Below are 20,215 nucleotides of genomic sequence, written 5' to 3'. Positions count from 1 at the left end.
AGAAAAACTGGAGCATATTTATAGTGGTTGGGGACACAGGATTTACTCTGAGAAAAGTTGATGTGCTTGTTGTGTCACAACAGGGTGGCTGACAAAAACAGTAAGGTTAGTTCAAGCAATGACTTGCACACTATGTCATTAACTGTAGCATACAATGTCACTGTCACCAGGTCAACAGATCAGCTGGGAAGATTATACCACTTCTTATACTTAGAATACTAAGTTATAAGTATTAGCTGTAAACTGTACAATTTGGTCAAAAGTGACTGTTGAAGCTGCAGAAGGTTATTTTACAAAAATAATTATTAAGTCATATTTGCTGAAACTTAATATTATCTGTAAATTATTATTAATCCTAAAGTTCCTCTGGCTCCTCCTAGTGCTTCTAATGGTATTTGCAACTTCACTAGGCCTAAATGAAAACAACCAATCAGAGCCGAGAAAGATAGTTGATTGTTGATCTTTTCAAGCCACTAACCCAAAGTGTCTTGTTAGCTTTCTCATCTCTGATTGGTTGTTTTCATTCAGGCCCAGTGGATTCTCTGCCATTAGGAGTACCAGGAGGAGCCAGAGGAACCTGATTGTTTCACAGATGATCTGTCTCATGTTCTACTGTCAGGATATAGACAAAGTGTAAATAACTATGACAAAAGGTTATTTTTTTTATAAAAATGACCTACTGCAGCTTTAAATGATTGACACATTAAGCAGAAATGTATTGGTTTAGCTCCTGGTGTTGAGTGGTGGGTGGAGAGTTTGACTACTTTGTACACATTCAGGCCTACGTGTGTGGAATAAAACTTGTTTCCACTACAGAGGTGTAGTGGAATTGAAGTAGCTTAAAATAATCACTCAAAGAAATTACATTTATACTGTAATCAAATCCAGTAAATATACATAATTGCTTTTCATCTCTGCTCGTGGACATCAGAGTTGATGGTAGTTGTAGTTCAAAGAAAGTAGGCCAAGAAGAAGATGCAGTTCTAGATTTTATCCAGCAGGTGGAGAACTCTGATCACCTGTTGCTGCTGATCTGTACAGTCAAAGGGAACAGCACAGGTCTCAGGGACCTGGGGGGCAAAGCCTGGTGCAATGCTCAGGGTCTACCTAATTACACTACTTACTTCGTGCAGAAAATGCACAACTGGTCTTAAATCAGTTTGAGACTCTCCTCAGTTTGCCTTGTACGGTGTTCTTCCTTGTTTCTGCTGCTAGAGAGACACGAACAGGCTGAGAATGCAAGGGTCAGGCCTGTTAGTTTTCCATATAACACACAAATGCAACAGGTGTTTGTTTCACTCTCTGACACACAAGACAATGATATTAGTTTTCTGTGCAGCACTGATGTCTCTTTACCTTTCCTTTCCAGGTCTTTCTGTAGGAACGTTACAGTGTGTTTGTTTGTCTACAAAGGACCTCCCGGTGCATTATATTTTTAGGTCGGCCCTGCTGCGAAGCCTTCCCTGCGGACTTCCACCTGAAACCCCCCAACTGGTGCTCAGTCAGGTGTGTGAGTGTGTATGTTTGTGTGTTAAAGGGTTGCACAGAGATTATTGTTTGTGTGTGTGCACGTGCTGGCACCCAACCAGGTGTATCTACGACAGATATGAAGTCAGTTAGAAATGATCTGCAGCTAAGAAACACACACACACACACACACATACAGTGTCATCTACCACAGTCAAGCTGTGTATGTGTCTCAGCATGGAGCGGGCCCTGAAGACTGTGTGTGTAGGTGTGTATATGAAGCATCCACCCCTTGCTTTTCAAGTCAAAGACAGCTGGAGACGCTGATAACACATGAAACTGTGGGTTTTGGAGTGTGTGTGTGTGTGTGCGTGTGTGCACGTGGGCATGCATCCTGTGTTTGAGCACACACCCATGAGTCGGGGGACACCCCTACCTTTCAATCAAATATTTGCTGTCAATATTTAGACCCTCTCCTTCCCTCCTCAGGGTGCTCCCTCCACTCATTAGGTGGTGGTGTTGTGATTTCATGGTTCTCACCAGGAGGCTCCAAGAGTGCAGAACTGGTCTCAATCAGCTGTACAGATGGCTGGAGCGCTAATCCGTGTGATATGAAATGTTGACACTGTTATAGTGTTATATATTACAGGGAGGAACAATACTAGAATGGTCGATAACAATAACAGGTGAGGGATATGAAGGGGCAAAGGTGGAGGTTGGGTCTTGTGTGTGGATGTATGTCTATCTATGTGGTTGTGTAGTTCCCACTGCGTATCCATCAATGCATATAAGAGGAGTACAAATTATTAGGGACACATACTGTCTTTCACTAAGCCCTATTGATTTGCTGTATTAAATCCAAGGGAGAGACATGGATAAGCAGAAGCAGTGTATTCATGGAAGAAGTGTCACTTCATACAAATGACAAAAAGACATACTTCCCATTTGTGGTGCTCTCAGCACTGAAAATAGTGCAACTTGTCTTTCAGGGAACAATGTCGTGGTTACTCTGAATAATCCACAGACCTCACTGTGAAAAGAAGCAGGTCTTACTTTATATCAAATAAATAGTCCCAGTGAGACCGCACAAAGTAAGGTCTGTTGATTATCCAGAGTAAAGGCGAGGTGCTGCTCAGTTTGTCAAATGTATTTTTCAGTGCTTTGAGGAGCACAAACAAAATTACATTTACCTTGGATATTTCTTCTCCGTGCAAAACATTGAAACCTGCTGCATGGCCAGACTCTACCATTAAGGGCAACTGTGAAAAATATATATCTTTTTTATTATGGTTATATCTTATGTGCAGGTTTCTACTGTATATGTGTCCATATACATATATATTGATGCATTTCTAACTGTGATTAAAAGCAAGCTAGCAGTTTGGTTGAAGGATACTATTAGTCTACTCCACTGGTTCTCAAACTGTGGTACAAGCTCCCTCTAGTGGTACGCTGAGGAATCCAAAATATATATTTATTGAAATACATTAATTTAAAAACATATAATACTATCAAAATGATAAAACAATTTGAATGAAATATGCAAACTATGAGATCGCTGAAATGTAAATAAGTTTTGTATTTCCTGTAATATTTTGTTTCAATAGCAGCCTGCTACCTAGTCACGTTGGTGCACAAAAGCATACGTCCATGATTACAGGGGCGGATGTAGAGGGGTGGCATTGGGTGGCCATCTCTAGAAAATGCTTGGCCACCCTTTTCTGTCAAACATTTTAAAATTTAACACATTCATTTAGATTAATTTAAAAAATAATATGTTGAAATAAAAAACGTATTAAATGGTTTGTTATGGACACATTTTAGACTAAGTGATAGGATTAAGTTTAATTATTTGGTACCTTTGCAAAGCAAATATTGATATGTGTGATTGTTTGCAATTAAATCAGAATATATTTCTGCCACCCTCTGGCCCCCATGAATATTCTCTATATCCGCCCCTGCATGATAAGTTTTGAGCTAGAATGTGATGGCAAGATAGTAAGCTGAGGTAAATTGAATAGTCCTGCGTGGACTGTGTGTAGCTGAATAGGGTCGGCCTACGCTACTGTATTTAAACGTTGGTCATAACGGTGGTACTTGGAGAGCCTCATTATTTCTGAAGTGGTGGAACAAAGTGACATACTCTGTATATATTGTATATTTTGAAATCAATTGTGGTATCTATTCATCAAATCACAAAATAACAAACTACTGTATATGACTCAGTGAAACATGTAAATAATCACAAAGTGAGTTTACTCAATGGACGGGCGTAATGCTCTCCAACTAGAACAAAGTGGAGCCAAAGACAATGGCAGCAAACACAGAGAGAAGAATGTGGCAGCCATCTTTAGAGAAATAAAACTGTGGCTCTTTAGTCATCAGTGGACATTCTGGCTGCTTTTTATATGTCAGGGGATAATGAAATACCTCCAGGTAGATCTTTTCTGACCTTCTTGCAGCCACTACCTTGTATCCATACGATTATCTGTTCTTCCTTCACCATCCCGTCTGTATTTTTCACCAGTTTGAGTAGTAAACTTGAACCACATGGTGCTCTACTCTTTGTGAAGCTCTTAAACCCATCAGAGTGGAGTGGACTGTTGGTGATGCTATGATGTTCAACCCACAGTAACGAGCAGTCCTGTTGGTGAGGAAACTTTTTGGAAACATTTTTGCTCTGTGTCAGTGCAGGACTCACGAGCAGTTTGTGTTTGGATGTATGGTATCACTTTTTCAGGTGCTTGTGGCTGTTCTGGACTACTGTAGAAACATGGCTGTTCAACAAACATGGCGGCCTCCACGGAAGGCAACCCACAGCGTCTGTAGATAAAACGGTTCATTCTAAGGTAACAAAAGCACGATTCCTATTTTCAGGTGGTTATACACTAATGAAAACATAACTATGAATATTATATTCCATTTGTTTTGGTCAGATCAGTTGGAGTTGTACGTTGCACCATCTATCCACTACTTTAACTAACTTTGAACTGTTATTGATCAGGCTCGTTCTGGCTAACTGTTTAGAGCAGGGGTCTCAAACTCAAATTGGCTCCGGGCCATTGCTGGTGTTGTCATCTCACACTTTAACATTCAAGTGCTGCAAGAAAGCGTAGTATTCTGAAAATATTTCTCAACAAAAAAGGGCAAACAGCAGTCTCTGTACATTTTTATATCATCGCTGTTGTTCGCAGCCAAGCGACAAATAAAGGCCGAATCCTGTTCTCAACTGTTAGCGCACATTTGCCATTAATTTGTGCCAAACAAAATGCATTTTTTTAAATAGTGTTTTTACTTTAATTGTATATGAAGGGGTAGTTTCAATTTACATGAAATAACTAGAAAAAATAATAAAATAACAATCTTGCGAGCCAGATTGTATTCTATTTTTGACATCACGTTGGGGGCTGGAGGGCCAGACTGGCAGTTTGAGACCCCTGGTTTAGACTAATCTGCTCGCGCGCTAACAGGCTTTTACTTTCATTCGCACCCTGTTGTATTCAGGTGTGACAGTTGACTCAATATGTGGACATATATCTTTAATCAAATCATAATTCAGATTTTTCAATTAGCTGAGCTACTCTACACAACCTCACACCGTGTACCACAGTTGCCGGATAGCTGCAGCTGACTGTTGCCTAAATGATTAAATGTGTCCGTGTGTGGTTAGAGGCTGCTCCGAGAAGACGAGCACTGCAACAGGAAACACTTAGGATTGTGGCCTTTTCTGGATTACATTGGTTGCGCTGTTGCCAAGACAACAGCAATTAGAAAAGACTTGGTTACCAAGCAGAGAGCGGTTATGTTTCCGTAGCAACCAAGGTCAGGGAGAAGGCTCTGGGTTTACCTGATTCTTCAGAATAAGACAAATATAACATATTTGTTATTGTACTAGGAGGCGTTGGGTTCGTGTAGTAATCTACTACCTGTGTTTGCATTGAGGACTCCAGCAGTGAGTCTAACGCCACAGTTACTTACTCTACTTACTGGCTTTTAAACATCTGTGAGTAAGTTGATAATGTAAGGAAAGGTAAGGCTTACATTTCCTGTAGAAAATGTAATATGTATCAACCAGATTGGGTAAAAACAGCTCAAATATGTCTTGGAATCAACACAGAACCATGAACCTATGAGAAGAATTACCTCACCTCCTCACCAGCACTCAGACGTACAGTTTTTATATTTTCTATAGGCTGTCAGTTTGCAGAGAGAAGTCAACAGACAATGTGTCCTCCTATATGTAGGCCTGTCTGTGCCTGCTGTGTGCGCTTCCTGTAATTAGTTGATTATCACAGCATGTTGTCACACACCAGCTTACACAAACACACCACAATGACAATGACATAACATGGCTTCCTTAAGCCTTGATCTACAAGATAGTATTTATTGTGCTTATGCAAAACTAAGCAGCTGCGTAATAGTCGTTGCACTCACAACCCATCGATCCCCACATCTCTACCTCCCTTTGTCCTGTTTTTCATCTCTCCATCCGTAAATACCTTCTTCCCTCTGCCAAAAACCTCTGTTAGTCTCTCTCTCACTCACACACTCACCTCCCAGGTCCACTGTAGTGTGTAACCAGAGGCTAGGAGGACACTTAATCCCTCAGCACCTGCTTTCCATACCACCATGACCTCTTGCAATTGCTTGGGCGTGTGCTTTTTGCCTTTTATATCTGTTTATCATACATGTGGCTGTTCATGTATTAGTCACTTTGCATTCATGTTGGGACTGGGGGTGTTATACCATTTGCATATTTGTTCATATCTGCATGTTTGTGTGTTTTTAATAACACATCTGATGTGTAAACAGATGTCCAGGGCTTTAGTCTGCAGAACAGATGGACCTGATATAAAATAGCAACATTATGATTGTATATACTGCAGTGATCAGTAGTCAGTTTAAATAGGACAGTCACACTGTATATTGTCCACTCCTTATGCAGTAGAAACTTGTGTGAACATAATTTCAGGTTCACCATAAAGCTCTGTGGCATTAAGATGTTTTTTAGGACTACTATCCACTGTCTGTACTGCTAGTTAAGAAAAATCATGATCAGACTATCTTATAGGCGAGGTGAGATAGGAAAAGTACTGAATCTGCTGTACGACAAAACATGTTTGAAATAGTTTTTTCTACTCCAATGCTTTCCCACTCACATTTGCATAAAAAAACACAACCATGCCTGCTCACACACACACACACACACACACACACACACACACACACACACACACCTCTATTTAGTATATAGATGAGGGCTGACTAATAATGAACCATAGCTACTGCTACATACTTTAAAATGCAAAAAACAACAAAAAAAGCTCCCTTTACTGTCTGCAAAAAAAAAAAAAAAACAAGAAAAATTTAGACAATTTTATTGGCATAAAATATATACAGGCGGTAGTATGTTTTAAAAAAAAGTGTAAAAACAATATAATATAAAATTCCCTCTTTCCCCATTTATGTGAGAAAAAAGGAAGTTTGTTGGACAGCTGGTCCTGGACCAACTGGATAAGCAATTCTGATATGAATGTGCAGCTTTCAGTGCACAGTAGGAAAAAGAAAACACCTCTGGTTCCTTCTAAGAGGTCCAGCTACCTGCAGCTCCCACCTCCGTCGCACATCAATCACTCTCTCTACATCTCCATTTACACTTATTCCAGCCTCTCCTCCCTACAGGTCCCTCTTTGTTCTGTGGAGGAAGGGGGAAAGAGGAGGCGAGGCGGTGCAGATGAAAGGAAAAGGCAGAATTGCTGCCTTCTCGTGGAGGGGGAGGAGGGGCGGAAGTGGAGTGACCACTGTGTGATGGAGGGGAAAAAGGAGGAGAGGAACAGTGGTTTCCATCAGAAGGAGAATGCAGGGAGAGGACTGCTGATTTCTCTGGGAGGAGGAGAGGGCGGCTAACAGAACAAACTGTTTTGTGCCTCCTGATGGAGGACATGTTTGTTGTATTGTCACACATAGACACACAAGCTCCTTACGCACAAACGTGCCTCATGTGGAAGTTGACCACATACTCTGCATTGGTGCGCTGGACGGAGATGGCAAAGGGTTCGAAGGGGTGGAAAGTGAAGGCGACCAGGCGACGCACGGCGTGATTTACCGGCCGTCCCAGCAGTCCTGCCTGGATCTTAAACTTCAGCAGGCCGGAGTCCCGTGCGTAAAACCTGGCGGGTGAGAGAGGGAGGGATACAGTGAAAGTAGTACTGGTAAATTCTTCGTATAGTGTTGTTTTGTGGAGGCCTCTGCTCCTATATGACAGAGATCCATGTTGCCATTTACTCTGACCAGAGAAGTGTGTTGCTCATGTTGCTACAAAATGCTGCACTTCGTAACTGTGTGCTGTGACACAAATGAATGTATCAATATTTTGTGTTTCATACACCCAAAGGTGCTAAGCCCACACAGGCTTACAAAACACAACTGAGTGTCTGAGAGTTGGTTTGTCTCATATGGGCTACTGTAGAAAGATGGCGGTTCAACATTGGCAGACTTCACGGACCCTCAGCATCTGTAGATAGGCTCATTCTAAGGTAACAAAACATAATGGTTCTTATATTGAGGTGATTATACACTAATGACAATGTAGTTATGCATATTATATTCCATTTATCAGAGTTAACGCTAGACTTTTTTTTGATAGTGAATATGGCTGATAATATTACAGAATTCCAACCATTCAGAACAACTACCAGACATATGTTTGTCTCCTCCTCTACCTTGCTGTGTGATCGACTCTTCAGCTGACAGCACTGTCAGCAGCTGGCAGGAGAGGTGCTGCACTGAAAGCCCGCCCCGCTGCTGCTGAGTGCTGTTTATTCAAAGTTTATTAATATTGAATGTGTTGTGTGTCCAAATTGCATCAAATCAAAAAATCAAATCAAAAAAGACACCACGCTTCCTTGGGGCCCCAGAAATACACCCACTAAGTGTAAAGTCAATCGGATGAACGGTTGTTGAGAAAAGTGAATCTTTTTGTATTCAATTTACATATTCCAGTTACAACTATACAAAAAAGAGGAAAGTAAAAACACCAGTGAATGTTTGCCATCTCTGCTTGATAAATAACCTAATTAGTCAATAATCAAAACAGTTGCCAACTGATTTTCAGTTAATTATCTATTTGATAAAACAACTTTTATTACAGCCTTTCACACTGTGCTGCGATTCAAATGCCTTACGCTAGCTTGTCAGCGGCTAGCGACCTGACCCTAACCTCATTTCAAGGTCTGTAATGATGATACTGTGATTTTGTGATAAGACACTCATTCATCCTGATATGGTTCGTACCTGATGGGGTGGTCTCCGCAGGTCTTGGGTCTCTCCATCACCGACACCCACTTGTCATCATAACTGAAGAGGGAGAGGTCGAGGTAGGGACTGCTGCTGTAGGACTGGGCACTGATGGGCAGCTGACCCAGCAGCCGACGCACCGCCTCCGTGTGCCCGCCGTATTTGGCGTTCACTATGGTGTCTTTGAATCTGAAGCGCAGACAGACAGGGATATCAGCACGATGACAATAAACAGCAACAGGAATCTTCATTAGTGGTTAAGCATTACACCTCTTAGTTCGGTTTGAAGTTGAGAAAGAAGTGAGTTTACACTATACTTGTTTTGGTTTGGAGAATTACGGCTCAAAGCCTCTATCTGACGCAATGAATGTCTGAATTAGGTTGGAATTCTAAGCCACTTCTTCCAAACATACCTGGCTAAATTACAGTCGCACTACACACTCTGTTGTCTCACATTCCCTCCTCCATTCTCTCCTTCCTCTTCAAACCTTTAAGCTCTCCATCCATATTTTCAGTCCTCCCTCTCAACTTGTTTTGTGCTCCACTCTTGCAGACCTGCCTGTCTCTCTATATACTTGGTTTGTGGCTGCCTAACACCCTATGAACTGGGCTTCTGCTAGCCAGTTGGTAAGTGGTACAAATCTGGTTTGCTGAATGTGCTCGGCAGCTTTCAATTTCTCCTCTCCTTCTTCCAGACATCAATTTTCACCACTCTAAAATCCTGTTATAAGCTCTTTTCCTCGCTCAAACTGTCCTTTATCTTCTCCTCCTTCTTCAATCCCCCCCTCTGTCTGGTACTCCCTCTTCACCTTCCACAGGATTTTGTCACCTACGCTGGCAAGTCGAACCACCAAATTCAATCACAGCTCCCCCAGCTGTGCTGACTGTCTTAATGTCTCTTCTACATCCATATTAAGCCCTAAAACGTCTTCCTCTTCCTCCAGGCGATTGCTGCTGATCTGGTTCCCTTCCTAACCAACGTCTTCAAATCCTTCCTGACATTTGGGTGCACACTATCAAGTGCAGTTTTTTCTATCATCAGGAAAGACCCGCGGACCCAGCAGCTTGCCAGCACAACTATATCCAAACTGAAGTATATTCAAGTTTCAATATTCGGTGTTTCAGTTCAATAACAGGACATTTGTCACCTCTGTACCTTCTCTGGACCTGCCGCGCGTAGTTGTTGGATGAAGCGGAGCAGGGGAACTGGACGGCCTGGCTGTGTAGCGTAGCGTTTCTGAACAGGTCGCAGAAATTCTCAAACAGCTCTAGCAGCTGGTCAGAGGTGTTCTCAAAGACGGCCAGCACCTCTGTAGACACCATGTTGTACACAACGAAGAACGACGGCTGAGAGAGAAAACAAGGGAGGAGGGATGAAGGTTTGAAGAATAGACACACAGACTGGTTTTGTACTATTTTTTTCTTAAAGGTATGTTTACACAACACAACAAAGGAAAAACCAAGGACAGTCAGTAACAGTGAGATATTTATTACAGTGAAACACTAATCCTTCATTATAAATATTTATAATGAACACGAGATTGTATATTCTATATTGCTAAAATTCAATTAGCTGATCGGCAAGGATGTCAGAGGTGAGATTTCATGTAAATAAAACACATTAATTAGATCTACTTATTCTTGTTATGAATGAATGACAGGACTGAACAGGATCTGTAGGAGCAACGTGTCCTTGGAGACCTGAAAGAGGAATCCCTGTTATGCAGCACAAACGACAAAAGACACTAGAGAGGCAGGGGGGAGCAGCACAGAGAACACAGGGAGGAATTCAGGTGTGTGTGTGTGTGTGTGTGTGTGTGTGTGTGTGTGTGTGTGTGTCTACCTGCGAGGGGTCGGTGACTCTGAGTGTGACCACGTCTTCGCTGGTGTATTTAATGAAGAGGTGATGCTCATCCAACAACTGCATCTTCCACATCCTCAACCTCCTCAGCTGATCAAAAAACTGGAAGAACCTGACGACAAAACCAAGAGCTGGATGAGCCAAAGATATCAGTACATGAATATCTAATATCAGTACAATGTGGAAATGATACATGATAGGCTGAAGAGCTGTTTTTTTGCGGTTGACGTTTTATTCACCTTTACAGCAGTGTGCCAAACTGTAAATATCTGACTAGACTGCAACAAAGCGTGGCCAACCCTATAAACACAAAAGTCTGTCACACACCACTTGTATGGTCGAGTGTTGGGACTTTCCTCATTGGCCTTCAGAAGGATTTTCAAATCCACCTTCACTCAAATTCATTGATTATTTTTGTCCCTACAGTGTGCTGTGTGAATGCTGTCTGTGCACAGTTTGACACTGGAAGGATGTTTTCACATTCATCTGCTGAAAGTGGAAAGTTTCTCTGTGCTCACTGAACATCTGATTTTAAGGGGCGGGGCCTACCAGCATGATTTGTGACATCACAAATAGGTCCAGTATGCAACTTGTACAGTGTGATGTAGAAACCTGAAGCATTACTTTACTTCTTAATTTCAGTGTTTTGTTTTTATCAGTATTTGTGGCAGTTGTATTCTCAGTTGTACTGTAATGAACTATTATAATGTTCTGTGGATGCCAGAGAAAAAAATAAACCTGGTCCAACAATAAAACTACTCTAGGTTTCTACCTAGGCTTGTTTTCTAAAACTAAATATTTATTAGCCAATTAACTGTTTAGGAGATCACAAAACAATGCTAATTATAACATCAATTGTCAGTTATAGTGATATGATTCGTATACTTTTTGTTTTAGATTTTATGAAATTTATTTTGGATTCTAATGTCCTATTGGCATGATAGTTAAGCTTGTTTACTTTAGTAATCAACACATTGTACAGTACTATATTTGTTTTTACTATGTTTATAGTAATTGTTCACATTCACAGCAGGAACTTTCTCAGGGGACCAAGAACCTTTTGAGGAACTATGGACCTAAGCCTGCATTTTGAACACAAGAGCCAGGGACTAAATGTGCTTTTCCACTGCATGGTATGGCTCGACTCGCTCCTTTTTGGTCTTCCATCATGGCTCGTACCTGGAACTTATTTTGGTACTGCCTCGGTTGAGCTTATACTAAAAGGTGACGTGAAAACAACCAGACCACTGACTGGTTATGCGACCCCGCATGTTAAAATAGCCAAGTTAGCATCAATAGCGACCACAATATTTTTTATCTGCTTTTAAGGGCAGACATATCAATCCTCATCCCTTCATATCCTCGGTTATAACTGTAGCAGCTCATTTTTGTGTGTGTAGTTAGTGTGTGAATGAGTAAAAGGAAGAGAGAGCAAGTTGTCAATCTGGCAATAAATGCCCAATGTAGGTTACAGTCTGTCAGTGAATAAAGGCTGCAGCTTCTCAAGACCAAAGGAAAGGCCCCTGTTTGTTTCCTTTTTTATCCCAACCAAGTTGCTATGACAAACCTAACCTTGTTCCCCAGATGTAAGAAAACTTGTATGTTTGTTACTACAGACCCCCAACAAATGTCACATCATCATGATTTTAATAGCTTGCAAAATATGATCATTACCCACTAATCGTGAATCATCGTCAGTCGCAGTGTTGATTTTTTTACAAAATCATGCAGCCCTAAAATGAATAACCACCCGGAAAAAATGCAGAGCAAAACAACTACTCCTGCTCTGCATTTCTCCTCTCCTCGGACTCTACTGTACTGAAATACAAACATGTTTTAGCAGACCTGGGTGAGTGGCAATAAAAATAGATGGATGAAAGTAAGAGAACAATAAAAACAAATGAGAGAACGTTATATACCTCCTCTTGGCGGTGGCGCTGCCGTCCTGCTCAGCCCTCCTCCAGAGGTAGACCAGCAGCCTGTGCTTGAGGGAGTTGATGGTTTTGTCAGTGTACAGGCGAGGGAAGCCCGGCTGACTCTCAGCCTGAGCCTCAGTGTAAACTGCTGAAAGAGTCAGGAGATCGTCCTCATAACAGAAGCGCCCAATAGTCCTTACATCTAGGAACGTTCCCTCTGGAGTGACCTGGTAAAGGGGGGAGGAAAAAGAGAGATGAGGGAAGATAAAAACACAAATAGAAAATGGAGAAAAATGTTTCAAACCCTATCACTGGGTAGCGAACTGGGAGTCACGTCAGATACGTTATCTCTCACATCTGAGCATAAATCTTATTCTTCAAAAGTAGTCCAAATTGAATGGTACAGGGCATAAAAGCTGCTGCTGCACTGCTGTCTATGGGTTAATAGCTGTTATATCTGATATCTATATATCTGCCTGCTATAACAATACTCATTGGTGTGTCACACGCATTAAAGTTTTAAATCACTGAAGCCATTTAGTGCGGATTTAGGTTTTAAATGGTGAATCTGCTCACCTGAAACACGTGTATGGTCTGCTGCTGGACCGACAGCACAGCCAGGATGTTCCTGTAGAGGTAGAGGCCTTGGTTGTGGGACAGGATGATCTTGTCACACTTGAAGGACCTAGTGTCGCACAGCCTGCCAGTGTGGAGGTCAATAATGTGGAGGGAGTAGTCTTCTAGAGGAGACCGGGGGTTGGGAGTCACAGATTCATTGTTTCGATACACCTGGTGGGAGATGAAATATAGATTAAAAGGGGCAGTCTGAGCCAAACTACGGCAGAACTTTTGTAGTAAATGTGTAGTTTTTGAGCTGCCTTGTACATCTATAGTAAGTTTGGTGGTGTTGTTACCTCAAAGAAATAAGGCGGCGGCTCCTCTGGAACGTACACAGCCGACCCGACAATGACATAGCGGCAGTCGTCTGTGAAGAGGCTGCACTCCCGGTTGAGGTGTTCTCCGTTTGAGGCCACATTAGTGACATGGAGCAAGGAGAAGAAGCGCTCAAACAGGCGGCCTCGGATGTTGAGAGAACGCTGATCATTGGCCGTTAGAAGAGTCTCTCCCTCTTGACCTCTCAGCAGGTCCTGAGCCGCCTGGCAGCCTTGGTATTCGTATATCTGCAGGAGGAACATTGGGATTGGTAGACGGGTAAATTGGGTAGTTGGATGGACCAAGTCTTTTACAGTCTGGGCCAGTTGCTTTTGACAGTTGGGAGATAAAAATCACACAGTGTGTGGTATTTAGGGACTTTAAGGAGGGGAACTATGAGGGAAAACTAGGCTAACAGTTGGGGTTTTCTTTTCTTACCTCCAGAGAAGTCTGGTCAGAAGAGAAGGCGATGAAGCAGCGTCCATCTGGTGAGAACTTCCTTAGGAAGCAAGGGGGCTTCTCCACGTTGACCACAGTGAAGTTGGGGAAAAGGTTCTGGTGGAAGCAACGCACTCTGTACCAGTGAGCTCCGGGCCGGCCCGAACAGATCCTGCGCCTCTCAAGACGATGAACGACGTTTTGATTTTGGATCCGTCTGGGCTTCAGGGTTGGGGTGTCCTCATCCATTGCTGTGACTGGAGAAAGATCTCAAACCCCTCCTCGGAAGGTAGTTAGACAGGAGGCCAGTGCAGTGAAACGACTACATGACAAGTACAGTCCGGTTACTTGTGTTCTCTAGAGAAAGAGAGAGGGGAGAAACATAACAGGTCAGTGCTCTGTTTGAATCTTTAGTGCTGAAATCATCAGTTGAGCAATCCATCACTTGATAAAAAGACAGTAATACTTTTCAGTGATCAAGTAAAACTACAAAATATTTGCTATTTAGTTACAAATGTAAAGAGGTGCTTGCTTCTTTCATGTTTAAAGTTATAATCTCGCAGAATTTAATTTGAATAAACGTCTGTTAAGTCACTATCTATCGCCAAGTGACACAATGGTGCATGAACCTGTGGCCCACTGATGTAAGAATTTCTACATTCTTCAACATTTCTATATTCTCAGTATTACGAACTGGGTGTCTGTGCCGGGGGAAATGCAGTAGTAAGTTACTGCTGCAGCTTCACTGTACAAAAAGTATTTAACTGCTGAAACACGAGTTGACTTTTATTATGAAGTAGTAGTGACCGGAAATGCAGTGTGTTTGTCAATGAGTTTGACACTGACCGCTATTGTTCATCCAAAATGCTGAAATATTGCAGGGTATTGAGTCAAGGAACAAGGAGGAGCAGCCACAGTTGGATGAAGAGCTGCAGGCGATATGCTTCAAGGTTTCAGCGAGGTAACAAACTCCTTTCACTGTTCACAGATTCATGCCATGTGCGGCGTGGTTGTTCACAGAATGGTGGAAAAAGGCAAATTAGTGCCCGACTTCTTTATTAAAACGACAACAGTTTTGTTTTTACAGCTTTTTGTAGAGCATTGGCTGCTACTTCTGATAGGAGACAGTGACATGAATGGCTTCCAATCTGGGGTCTGCCCATTGAGTTTTATTTTGAAAAGTGACTGGATTCTCTATGCCGTTATTTTTCTTTATCAAATTATAGAATGCTTTTTGGTCTCTGAGGTAGGGTATATATTGCAAAACAATGCATATTTCCTTTTCTTTGTAAAAGTGAAACTGGTGTCTTTGCGCCTTGACACGGCTACCGACATGAGTGACGTAGGACTCGAACAAGCAACATAAAACGTGTATAGCGCCCCCTACTGTTTAAAAAGAATATCATTAATTTTTCATCCCACCCTTTTGAATCTTCACATCTTTGTATCGTATTTTTATATATATATATATATATATATATATGTATATATACGATATAGTATATACGGTACATTTGCTGGAGAAAGTGAGAAAACAAAGTGCTGCAATCAGCTCTGGCTGGCCGCGTCACAGCTGGAATGTTTCACATCTGGTCCTGGTGGAATCGAGCAAATTCTTTCGTCTGCTGTGTTTCAGCATTATATGACGACAGCTCAGCAAGCAGTGTGCCAAAATGTTCGCTAACTCTCCCAGTTCTTGTTCCCATTTTGGGGCGTTCAAGTGAATTTTCACAGTTGGGACCTCATTTTTCCAATGAGGGTACAGGATCAGTCATTTCCATGCTTTCCATTCAGTGACTATGTGCGCAGCCATGCAGTTTATTCTGGTAGCGCAGTGGAGGAGCGTCACATTGGCTTCTCCTGCTGGTTGAGGGGCGTCCGGCAGCACGACTCGCCACCTCTGCAAACTCCCAAAAAACTGCTGTCAATCTAAAATGAAGACAGACTCAGCAACTGCATGACTTAATTCTTGCCTGTAATGTTTTCAGAAACAAAATCTGCTTAACTATTTTTGTACTATAAGAGAACGTTCACAAACTAGCCGCCATGTTGGTCCGGTTTAAAAATCCCGGAGCAGAAAGTGTTCGTCCAATTAGGTGCAGCCAGGAAGTGTTTGCGAGGTTGTAGCGGCCTTTTATTGGTCAATGTGACTTAAAGCGTCCAAAATCACCTCTGTGGGCATGGACCATTACTGTGACATCACATGAAAGCAGGAAGTCCATAACCCTGATGACATCATCAGGGTTATTTTTTTGAGACTTCAGAAACCTCCTCCAGAGCCTCAGCTACCCACATTACACCGCGGTTTTCACGGACTGAGCAGTGCAGTGCTCTTTCTGGAGATATGTGTGAAGATATGTAAATCCACAGCCGGTTGGGAGTCCAGCTAACCTTATGTTACCTGTCTGGTTGGTTTGTGAGCCCTCTGAAAGTAACGTGTGTCAGTTAGCTCAGCCAAGTCGACAAAGAAACAGCAGCAACCGTTAATCAACTTAAATCACTAGACATTTAACACAGTACGCTGTTACTCACTTTTAAAAGCTAAGCAGTGTGATACTGGGAGGCTTTCTGGGTCGCCCGAGTTCAGCTTGTGTTAGCAGCGGCAGTGAAGTTGTGCTGACGAGCTCGACAACTTCCAGTTAACGCTAGCTGCCGGTGGCTAGGTCGAAACCTCCCGCTTCATTTATAGCACAGAGTGGAAAAGTTACTGTGACCTCTCACATTTCTCCAAATGTCCGACTGTCTGAAGCACAGAAGGGACCAAGAGCCGCAATGTTTGTTGTGGGAGAGCCGTGGAGGAACCGCACAAGAAGAAGAGGAAGCTGGTGTGAAGTGTGGCTCAATGCTGCTCACAGCGCCACCACCTTCTCCTCAGGCCGGAAACGGGATTGCAACCGGTCGCCGTTGTATCAAATGGATTTGTGAGGCTGTTTAAAACTCATCTAAATGTACACACAGCAATGTGCACCGTCGGTCCTGATTGAGCTGACAGATAATGGCATCGAAGGACTGAATGGTCACAGTGTAGTATAACACGAGACTTATGTTAGAACAGTGTTGAGATAAAGTAATGTATGTATTTTTGATTATTCCAAAAACATTAGAAGCTATAGGCAACATTATATTTAATTAATTGACTTTGAATATATTTCTGAACATCCCAGTGCAATATTTAACTGAACACAATTTTAAGTAGGTAATTGCTGTGGACTGTAATTTGAGTCAAACCTTATAGTGGCCACACATGAGCCAAACATACACCTGCTGATTTCACTGAAGTGCCAATTTACTGATCAGTAGGTGGGTTTGCAGGTGAGGAGCACAAGTGCGCCAGCAAACTTTGAACATGATTATAATCGCTTCAACTGAATTGGCAGGGGAAAACAACAGACCTTTGGCCACTGTATCTACAGTGTATGTAACTGTCTTGTTTGTTTTGCCTATTTCATGTAATTGATTTGTTTATAACAGCATGTAGCATAAGTGAACCCGAGGTGACCTGCGTTTTGCTCCACATAATGACAGATAATTAAATTATAATTATCCTCTTTCTTATGAGGCATGTTCTTACAGATTGAGAATAGCATTATAAAAAGAAAAAGAAAAATGCTCATAGTACATTGGTCTTGGAAGACTGCTAATGGTTCTTTGTGCAATTATCCCTGACCAAAGAGTCTGGCTTAAATGTTGTAATTTTCCATAAAAGCACATGTAGTGGGCATAAAAGGCCGATTTGAAAAGAAAAATGAAGAAATGAATGAAGGAAGGATGTGAAATTATCCACTTTAAAATCTAATGGCATTTTCCTTTTCAACTATGCCTGATTAAACCTGTGCTTCAAGATGTAGATGTCTGTGTGTGTGTGTGTGTGTGTGTGTGTGTGTGTGTGTGTGTGTGTGTGTGTGTGTGTGTGTGTGTGTGTGTGTGTGTGTCTTTGCATAAAGTTTGTGTCTGTGTGTCGAGCCTGTGCCTCAAATTCGTGTGCATGCATATATGTGTGTGCACGTCCTGGGCTACAACAATAACCCACACAGGGGTAATTCAAAATAGAAACTATGTACTATCCTCTGGTTGTTCTTCTGTTATTTTCTAATAAATACCTAATAAACCGCTCACCAGACAGGACCCTCGCCTCAGCTTTTAGCATCAGCCCCTGAAGTAGAGAAGAGATGGGGAGTCTGAGTGTTTTTATATACTTTTTAGCCAATCTGCCAGAAGACACAGTGCTTATTTAAGATCATTTTTATCATCCGTGCTTTTTACTGCCCAAAGTGGACAGTGTCTATTCTTCCCGCTCTTGTTCACATCTCTTTCTCCAGGTGAAACAGCACAAAAATCTTGCTCTTAACTGCATGCTTTTGGCACTATCACCCTACCCCAACATGGAGTTACTCGAAAACTTCAAATTGTTCTCTTTTCAGCAGTCAGGAAAAATAAGGGATGGTTAAAAAAAAAAAAAAAAAGATGCAACCAGTGCAAGCAGTGACTTTCTGCAACAACAGGTCTTAGGTACAATATTAAAAAAAATGTGAGGAAAAAAGATAGAGAGAGTAGAGCTCTCTAACACCCTGTTTTGGAACAGTTAATAATGGAGCTGAACAGAGTGCAAAGTCTAGAATTGCCATTATTATCATCATTATAACGAACAGAAATGTCTAAAAGAGCATTTGCATTAAAGGACATCTGGATGAGAAGTATAGAGCAAATTCATTGACTTGATAAAACTCCTATATAAAAGGCACTTAGAAAAGGTTATTCAAAGCATGGAGAGCAAATAGAAATACATTGTTTTACCATTTCGTCCATCTTTTTTACTCAGACAGTTGTGTTTGGCATTTAACAAAAGCTTTTAACTTTTCGATCCATCCTAATTTCAGAGCACAATAGGACATTTTAACACTGTAACTTTCCAATCCCTATGCAGTATGAACTTTTCGTGTCTTTTGCGACAGTGGATGATTTCTGCTTTTTTTTCCTGAGAAATTACAGTGATCACAAATGCATTACGGCAGGCCTGTTTGCCACAGTCTCTGCTGCCCTGCAAAGTGTGAACTGCCGGACTGTGAGAGAGGTGAACAGGGAGAGAGATGGGTGAGAGGGAGATACCGCAGGCTACATGTTTAGCTTTTAGCTTTAGGACACATCACAGGTCCAGGGGCCCCATAGCTGGACCATCTGATGTTATTTCTCATCAGTCCAAGGTTGCGTGTTGTCTGGCATAACTAAAAAAGCCTTAAATGTCCTTCTCAGAGTCCTCTGAAGTGTTAAGATGTTGAAATATTTAATGCATTCTAGACAGAACTATGCAGATTCTTTACCTAAGTAAAAGAATCAGTAAAAATATTCGCAAAAATATTCAATCATACAGTCGTGGAAAAAACGTCATGGAAAATGTACCTATGTAGAACAATAAAATAACATAATTTATATATTTGATATTTTTTTATTTCATTGCACATATACAAACACATATATACGCATACATACATACATACATACATACATACATACGTACATACCTAACCCTCTTTTTTATACAAATTAAATGATTAAATTGCACAGAATAACACAAGAAATAAAAAACAAAGTCCACTAATCAATATGAAATCAATTAAAAGAAAAGACATGGATGAAAGAAACATAAAAAACAGTGATGGGTTAGAGTAGTGGAAAGAGGATTGGGATTGGGGATAGACAGTACCTGTTTATCGCAAGACCTGGGCTAGACTGAAGTAATATGATATTTTATGGATTCTATCTTTGCGTTGTATATTATTGCATTTTCTTGTATGATCTCCAATTGGAAAGGTTGATTTTTCCATGTCCAAAGTTTGTTCAATTGTCGAGGATCATGGATTTTAGTTGTGGAGGGTTTGGCTGTTTCCAGGTCCTTGTGAGCTTCTTTCTGGCCGTCACATAAAACATATTAAGGAGATGCACGTCAATGTGTAAGTGGCATTTTAAGGTAGTAGATGTTCAAGATGGAGCCAATTTAAACTATGTTATATACTGTAGGGTTCTTTAATCCAATGCATTATATTTTATTTTAAGATCATCATATGTTTTTTCTATATAAAACCTCAATCTAGTAACTAAAGCCATCAAATAAATGTAGTGGAGTAAAAAGGAAACACTAAAGTAAGTACTAAAGTAGCTCACCTTTAAACTTAAATACAGCAACATTGAATGGTAGTTCCCCTTTGTATGTTTTAGTGCTAAACTTGAATTATAAAAAATAATATTCCTTACATGTGATTTGGACCCACCCCCCGCCAAAATAAAGAATGGGGGATTAGGCATCCTT

General features: G+C 41.4%; 1 protein-coding gene across 2 annotated transcripts; it reads right to left on the bottom strand.

The window, feature by feature from the left end:
* Positions 1–6,828: 6,828 nt before the first annotated feature.
* det1 (DET1 partner of COP1 E3 ubiquitin ligase) lies at positions 6,829–16,728 on the bottom strand. 2 transcript variants are annotated; one of them, XM_051383231.1, is made up of 9 exons: positions 16,444–16,728; positions 13,912–14,268; positions 13,455–13,721; positions 13,117–13,329; positions 12,544–12,767; positions 10,607–10,736; positions 9,920–10,110; positions 8,761–8,952; positions 6,829–7,637 (listed from the first exon to the last, which is right to left on the bottom strand). In XM_051383231.1, the coding sequence occupies exons 2-9, from the start codon at positions 14,158–14,160 to the stop codon at positions 7,448–7,450; spliced, it is 1,656 nt and encodes a 551-aa protein (XP_051239191.1). In that variant the 5' UTR covers positions 14,161–14,268; positions 16,444–16,728; the 3' UTR covers positions 6,829–7,447. The 2 variants fall into 2 exon arrangements, with proteins under 2 accessions (XP_051239191.1, XP_051239192.1); XM_051383232.1 differs by having other exon boundaries at positions 16,633–16,727.
* Positions 16,729–20,215: the final 3,487 nt, after the last annotated feature.

The sequence above is a fragment of the Dicentrarchus labrax genome, unplaced genomic scaffold (genome assembly GCF_905237075.1).
Source record: "Dicentrarchus labrax unplaced genomic scaffold, dlabrax2021, whole genome shotgun sequence".
NCBI classification, from domain to species: domain Eukaryota; kingdom Metazoa; phylum Chordata; class Actinopteri; family Moronidae; genus Dicentrarchus; species Dicentrarchus labrax.
Note: the sequence above shows the minus strand (reverse complement) of the source record. Positions and strands in the feature narration are given on the sequence as shown.